At 41.3% G+C, this 8,648-nt stretch overlaps 1 protein-coding gene across 1 annotated transcript; it reads left to right on the forward strand.

Annotated features, from left to right (window-relative positions):
- The first annotated feature begins 3,450 nt into the window (after positions 1–3,450).
- On the forward strand, positions 3,451–8,156 carry LOC145689777 (uncharacterized). The gene is made up of 2 exons (XM_081763981.1): positions 3,451–4,813; positions 8,128–8,156. The coding sequence occupies exons 1-2, from the start codon at positions 3,451–3,453 to the stop codon at positions 8,154–8,156; spliced, it is 1,392 nt and encodes a 463-aa protein (XP_081620107.1).
- Positions 8,157–8,648: the final 492 nt, after the last annotated feature.

The raw sequence follows: 8,648 nt of genomic DNA on the forward strand, positions 1-8,648 counted from the left end.
ACATTATTTTCGTTCTTGCGGCGCCATTAATTTTGTACAAACGAAAATCTCGCCTGCACAGTTCTGTACAAACGATGTAGGAACGATTGCGACAATTTGTGATTAAATTGGACATGGTGGAAGGGAATACTATTTAGATAGACCCCACTTTGATTTCGTTCTGGCGGCGCCCCGAATTGTGTACAAACAAAAATTTCGTCTGCACATTTCTGTACAAACGATGTAGAAACGATTGCGACAATTTGTGATTGAATTGGACATGGTAGGGGGGGGGCTACCATTTAGACAGCCCCCACTTTGTTTTCGTTCTGGCGGCGCCCGTAATTGTGTACAAAGGAAAATTTCGAATTCACATTTCTGTACAAACGATGTGGAAACGATTGCGACAATTTGTGATTGAATTGGACATGGTGGGGAGGCTACCATTTAGACAGCCCCCCCCCCCAGTTTTTTTCGTTCTGGCGGCGCCTCTAATTGTGTACAAACGAAAATTTCCCCTGCACGTTTCTGTACAAACGATGTACAAAACGATTGCGACAATTTGTGATTGAATTGGACATGGTGGGTGGGGGGCTACCATTTAGACAGCCCCCACTTTGTTTTCGTTCTGACGGCGCCTCTAATTGTGTACAAACGAAAATTTCGCCTGCACATTTGTGTACAAACGATTGAGACCATTTCCGATTGAGTCTGATAAGGGGGGGGGGGGCTTTCTAAATGGACGTCTCCTTTTCACCTCTACTGTAATTAAATTCTTCCTTGAGAAAATCTGTAATCAACACTGTCAGTAGCTACGTCGTCGACTAATATACCTTAACAAGTACAGCTTTATTTTCGTATATTTTTCAACAGTTAACCAATTTAAAACTATCGCAAACAAGAATATGTAGTCAACTTCTTAAATACTTCGCTCGCAGGAACCCGTTCAGCGCGTGCAACAAGCAAAAACAACATGTTTGGCGTCTCACAAATGAAAAAGGAGAAAAAAGAAAAGCAAAAGCAGCACGGCAGTGCCTTATCGCAGTCAGAGCTGACAACATAGTTTCGGTCGTCACTAACGCCAATAGACCTACTAGCGGTGTACAAGAGTTATACAGTTACAATATACGTTGTGCCACAGTAGCGCTACAGGCTGAATGTGCACGAACTACAAATGAATATGTTCCCTTACAAGCATCAGACACTGTTGCACCCTCTTTACATTCTACACATCATTTTTTCTCCCACTTTTTGACCTTGACAAGCAGAAGTACCAGGCTTTCCGAGTTCACAACCATAAACTGTTTATGTACAGAGTACGTTTTCAGTTCTTCCAATGACTCTGCGCGCGAAGAACAGGGGTGATGATCGGGCTACCGAATACGGCAGTCAGAGACACCCGGTTGCAACTTTAAATGTAAAATACAAATATAGAGCCTTGACAATGCCGTGATCATGAATATATATATATATATATATATATATATATATATATATATATATATATATATATATATATATATATATATAGAGAGAGAGAGAGAGAGAGAGAGAGAGAGAGAGAGAGAGAGAGAGAGAATAGTACGGTTGATAATAATAGATGGCAGCACGTACGTACATATAGTAGTTCAAGTAGATTCTCTAACGTTTGATAAAAAGTTCATAGATAAGTTACTTAAAATAGTATCTAAATAGTATTAGTTTGCAGATATATCAAAAATATTAGTTTTTACAATTATTTTATTGCAAAAATATATAATTATTACAACACTCACAGGTAATCACAGTGACTTTCGCTACATATATGTGGATAATGATATCGTTGCCATACTTACTCAGCATACAGAATCGCTTATCGGTTCATTGGTCTGAGTTCGATCGCTAACGCTCTTCGAGCATTCAGTAGTATTTCTATTCATATAGGGAGGATTGTTCTGATACAGACAATCGACATCCCCTTGCAGTACGTATTGCTGACTCAAGTGGGAGCCCGTGGCCATCATCCTATTTGTCTTTTCATCTATTTTGTGGAGGGCCAGTGCCTGCACTGACCGACATCTCCGCGAGGACGTATTGCTGCCTCAAGTGAGAGCCAAAGTGGGCTTCCCCTAGCACCTCATCTCATTGCATTTCCTCTCATCTTCATTGTCAGAGTCGTCTAACATCTCAAGGGATGGCATCAGGTGGCCATCCGGGACTACCACCGCAACCTCCGGGTCCGTCTCTTGAACCTACCTCGGTGGGCAAGGGGGCCGACCGCAAGCAGAAAGCATCATCTCAAGGCAAGAATACCGGTAGATCCCGCTCTCGCACTCCCGACAAAACTAACAGTACTTCTCATCAGCCGCCATTTAAACGCCATCACACTGTTAGTGACTCCGAACAGTCTATTAGTTCAATGAATCTAGACGACGACAAAGAATTCCCATCTCTTCAGGATACCTCCAAACCGTGTCTGTATTCATTTTTACTGACCAATTTTGACACCAAGTTTGACAATACAAAAATAGCCTTCCAACAACTGGTAAAATATCTGCCACGCGCTTCTGTAGCACAGATAGTTCGCACTCGTAACGGAATCATTTTCAAATCTTACGATTCTACTTTTTTAACTACTGTGAGAAATAAGTGCAGTTTTGAAATCTTTGGTAAGCACGCCAGTATGAAGCGCCTGGAACCCAAGGCATTTCGACAAGCACCGCCACCACGTAAAACCCCGGCTCTCTCGGTTGTCATTAGAGGGGTAGACCCTTCTCTAACCGACGACGAGGTCATGGAAGAACTTACTCTTGAGGGACACTCCATCCTAAAATGCCTCCGTATTAAAAACGACCAAGGAGCTACCTATATGGTACGAATATTAACCAACTCTCAAACTACTATTGATGACCTTCTAACTCATGGTGCCCTCATCTATAAAAAGAAACATCGAGTAGAGCCATCGAAATCGCCGCCACCTTTACCATTGAGGTGTGAGCGCTGCCAAGCATACAATTCACATCCAACATCGAAATGCACTCAGCCAAGCAAGTGTGGGTACTGCAGCGGAAACCACGAAACGAAAGCTTGCACTAACCTGACGAAGCCACCTCAATGCTCTACGTGCCCGGAACAACACCCCACATATAGCTATCGCTGCAAAGCACGGCCAACGGCTGAACCTTTAAATCCGGAGCTCACTGTTCCGCTGCGACCCGTCCTACCAGAAGTTCAACAACATGTAGCACCACAACCTATTGATGAAGCAATTTCCGTACAGCAACTCCTTTCATTCTTTACCATCGCTTTGCAGAACATTCACCCGTTTCTACGTCAGCATATTCTCCAGGTAGTCAATCATGCAGCCCGCATTATATTTAAATATTCTTTTCAAGCTACTTACTCTGGACCTCATGTTTATTTTCACGCCACCCCTCTTGAGGAATTACATGTCTCCTCCGCCACTTCCAACACTACTGCTGCATCCTAATCATGGGTATTTCTTTACTTTTTCTTAATATTCGATCACTTGCTTCCCAGTACACTCTCTTCGAACAGCTACTTCTCGAAGAAACTATTCAGGCCTTCCTTCTGAACGAAACTCTTCTTACTCCGTCTATGACGTTCAGGATACCTCGATACACCCTACTCCGTTCTGATTCTACCATCGCAGCACGCCGAGCAAATGGGGGAGTGGCCATTGGCTTCCATCCTTCGATTAGTCACCGCCAATATCATCCTGCATTGACTAATGTTCCAGAGTATCTCATTACTACGTTGTACTTCCACTCCCTTTACGTTACCATAGCTACCATATATGTACGCCCTGGACATCCCATCCCACGCTCATTCTTTCTTTACATCTCCAATAACTTCAAATATTATATCATAATGGCCGACATCAATATTCACAGCCGTCCAGCTAATCAGAAACAAAACTTCCTTGACTTCATTACTACTCATACCACCGGCCATGTTTTTGATATACCTAAAGCAACCAGACCCATCACGAATACCACACCTGACGTAGTTATTTCTTCTGGCAATCTCTTCCAGCATTGCACTCTTGAAGTGCTCGATTCCATAGGTAGTGATCACCTTCCTATCAAACTTCATATCGATCAACCGCAGGCTCCTACTCTTCGTTTGCTCCCTGAACCTCGTCGTGTTCCACGATTTGATCAAGCCAAGTGGGATGACTATCGCACTACTATTGCTGCAGATTTGATTACCATCGAGCCTCCTACTACAGAAGATGATCTCTACGCACGGGTATCTGAAATCACTCATTCCATTCATCACGCTTCTGACCTTCATATTCCCACAACTGAAATATCCAGGTACCAACCACGTTTACCGCCAAACTACCTACCTCTCATACATCGTTCTCGCGAATTCTTTCGCGAATATCAGCGCACTGGTAACCTAGAAGCTCTTCATCATCATCGCCAACTTCAGCGCACTGTGCGTAACTACGTCAAGGCACATAAGCTTCGCAACTGGGTAAAGACGTGTAACAACTTAGCTGAAACTTCACACCCTACTAAGTATTGGAAGAGATTTCATATGTTGACTGGGAAGCTTACTCGCACACCATATCCGCTGTTAGTAAATAACCAACCATTACACACAGACGAAGAGAAAGCGAACGCCTTTGCAGACCACCTGCAGACTACCTTCACCCCATTCCCACCTGATTTTGTTCAAAGACATCCTACTGATCGCTTGAACTTATCATCTTCATATCTACAACCCAGTGCAGCACACATTCTTCCAGACGACAATCCTCTCACAGCTCCAATTTCTACATCTGATATCGCCACCGTCGTAAACCGCAAGCGCAACACAGCTCCTGGTATCGACCACATAACTTATCGTCATATCAAAGAGGCTCCTTATTGTCTTCTTCTGCTTCTTTCATATATATATTCTTTTATTCTTCGGACCGGCTACATCCCCTGTGACTGGAAGACTTCTTCCACTCTCATGTTTCTTAAGCCCAACAAACCTCCAGATTCTGTTGCTTCTTACCGTCCAATACAATTAACCTCCGTTTTTAGCAAAATTCTTGAGCGCATCATTGTCATCAGACTACATCACCATCTTTCTCAATATAATCTCTTGCCTGTACACCAAGCTGGTTTCCGACCTAATTTCAGCATCAATGATCAATTGCTCAGACTTCTCAACCTAATCACAAATCATTATAACACTGCTCGGCCTTCATGCCTCATTCTTTTTGACCTAGAGAAGGCTTTTGATAAAGTGTGGCATTTAGCCCTCATGTTCAAACTTCACCGTTTTAGGCTTCCACTCTGCTACCTCCGTTTCATTTTCCATTTTCTTTCTAACCGCCTATCTTATGTTACCATCAATAGTTCTTCATCACATCCGATCTTTATCCATTCTGGTGTACCTCAAGGCTCCGCTCTCTCGCCTCTTCTATACCTTCTGTTTGTAGCCGATATGCCAACCCTTCCTCCCAATGTTCATACTTTTCAATATGCAGATGACACTGCCTTTCTTTGCACAGCCAGAACTATTCAACAAATCAATTCTGCACTCCGCCTAGCAATAGACTCTTTTCTCCGATGGTGTGCTAAGTGGCGCCTTCATATTAACTCGACTAAGACTCAAGCTATCGTCTTCATACCACCTCGAAAACGTTCTCGAGTTCAGAAAAACCCCAATCTACTTAATCTAGAGGTTCACGGCACACGAATATCACCTACTAAACAGGTTACCTATCTTGGTATCATAATCGATCATCACTTAACTTGGCGGCCCCATCTTCAAGCAATCATTCGTAAAGCGTATGCTCGGCTCAATTTACTAAAACGTCTAGTAGGTACCACATGGGGATTGCAACCCACTACAATCCTTAATACGTATAAAGTATTCTTACGTCCAGTTCTAACTTATGGTCATCCCGCTTGGGTTGCTGCACTACCTTTTTTCTATCAGAAATTACAAGTTCTTGAAAGGCACGCATTTCGTCTGGCTTATAGGATCAAGCTTCCCAGTCCGACACAGGAGCTTTACGACCGTATCTCTTTTCCTACCATTCTCCGTCATCTTGAACAGTTGCGACTAAAGTTCATCACAAACCGGTTTCAGCAACGTCATCCACTACTTCTAGATACTATGGATGCCGACCGCCACTATGATTTAGGATATCAATTTTCTACTTGCCCTCTATCCCTACTCTTCTCTTTATATCTCAAAACCATTCCACCAGACCATCCAGATCATTTTGTCGCTTCAGCTTATTCTTCTGATCACCTTCCATTTCATATATCACCTACATATGCTGCACCGTAACCTATTGTGCTAACAGGGCTCCACTTGTCTACATTACTGTCCAGAGCAGCCCCTGGACAAGAATATAATCTGCATTCGTCTCACTAACATATCCTTGTGTTGTCCTGTCATATGCACTTCATTGTCATTTTTCCCCCTGTCCTCATGATTATGAACAAAGTTCATAATGTCCAATGAAATTGAATAAAATGCAATAAAAGCAATAAACTGAAATTATGATCTAAATAAAATAAATGATTCTTTCCGCTTACTCTTACTTCCCATAGACCACCTCCAATATCCTTCCTTCCCCAGTCTCTGCACTCCTCACCCCGGATAGAGGGCGTAACCCTCGCAAGGGAGCTAGCCTTCGGCTAGCACTAAAAAAAAAAAAAAAAAAAAAAAAAATATCGTTGGCTTCCTTTGGGATTCATGGGTCAGTCAAATTCAAGACTACTTTTTGAAGCAGCACAGATGGGTTTTTTATACCCGTGCTGTGTATTTGCTTTATATCAAGTTGTTAGATGGGGGGAAATTTCTCGCGAAACGGGAAATTCTGGTTGAAAATGGGAAATTTTGTCAACTTTTCTTCTCACTCTTTATCTCTTTGTACACGGAATAATATATGGATTGGAACCCTCTTTGAAGACCAAGAGAACCAGAAGATCAAGAGGGGTTTATAAACCAAATCAAATGGGAGTGATGGTTACTAGCGCCAATATCCATTTTCTACAAGAAGATAGAAGGGGGGGAGTGTTTATGGTCCTTTGATTTCTAAAGATGTTATGAGCAGTCATTCACGTAATGTTAGAGTGAGGGGAGGGCAGGCCCGTAGCAAGCCCAAAAACGTAGAGGGGGCCGGTAGAAGTTAGGGGGCGAGCCAACCATATTACATCATATCAAATAGTAACATCAACAATTCATCATATCTGCTCTTGAATGTTTAAGCATTTTGCTTCTACTTAATTCTATTATCCCCCTCTACACACACAAACATTCATTTAACATTTTGTAATCAAAATGAAAAAAAACGTGAATTTTATTAAATTTCTATTACTAACTACACGAATTAGAATTAAAATATAAATTTTTTAATAGTCCCACATGTAATACTAACATTAAGATCAAGAACGAGAGATGATCTACTGTGAAATAAGGAAATTCAACTTTATTTAGGCTCTTGTTTACAGTGAAATTGCGAAGTAGATTTCCGTTTTTATCAAAATTTTGAAAATTTCCCTAGAAGAAATTGATAATTTGATTGCTTGTGTGCTTGATAACATGTAAGTGAAGCATAATTTATGTGTAATATCTTTTGATAAGCGGTTATAAAGACGGGACTAATTCGCAAGTAGAGGGGACTACTTGTCTCTAGGTTCAGGACGGTTGGATTGTGGATAATTTTCGAGTAAACACGCTGCAAATATACAGGGTCTTTGCGCTGGATGTGAATTGACAGTACTAACATTTGTAAAACATGATGTTTGTAATGAGGTTAATCTTTTAAATATTCATGGCTTAATGAATGAAAGAACAAAGAGAACCAACAATCGTTCACTTGTTGCTGCTTGAGATAGGAGAGTTCTACAAACTTAAGTACGTACTAAGGTAAGTGCGAAGTAGACATAACCTAACCTAAGTAACCTAGTAGTGCGTTATCCCACCTTACTTCGGCTTCTCGCTTCGCTCGTTCTTCCCTCTCAACTCCGCACTACCCAAAACCGTGCTCCGCGCGGCCCGCCAGTCCCCCCTTTAGGTTAATAATGCACTTCCATATGTAATTGTGGTGCCTCCCCCGTACTCACACCCTCGAGGTAACGTAACAGAACGTAAAATGAGTAAAGTTTAAGTAGAAATTGATGCTTGTAGATTTTATTGTGGTTTCTGTTGAAAATTAGGTGGACGGATAACTTTGAAGTAATTCTCTTGTTTACAATTACAGTTGATTTTTTTAAAAATATTTATACTAAGTTTTTGTTTAAAATCTTAAACTTGTTTTATGTAAATGAACCACCTGCACACTATGCCAAGAAGGCACATACCAAAACAGCTAAAAAAAACTATAATGTTACTCAATGCTATATTGAGAAAAAATGTATGTGGCATACGTAATATCATATGTTACATTTGTAAATCCTGTAGTTTTTGGACTTAACGTACAGCAAACGTATACCTGGTAACTTCCATCTATACATACTTTCCGTATGAAACAATATAGGCGGTCAGGATCTCACATACAGATGGACGTTTATAACATACAGCTGACGAAGGTAACATATATAATATATGTATGTAATATATGGAAGACTATTAGACATCAGACATCCTGTAACGGCATGATGTAATACCTAAGGGCAGTGCCTATGTAGCATATGAATAACGTATGCTCT

This window comes from Thermobia domestica, chromosome 7 (genome assembly GCF_964235325.1).
Source record: "Thermobia domestica chromosome 7, izTheDome1.hap1.1, whole genome shotgun sequence".
NCBI lineage: Eukaryota > Metazoa > Arthropoda > Insecta > Zygentoma > Lepismatidae > Thermobia > Thermobia domestica.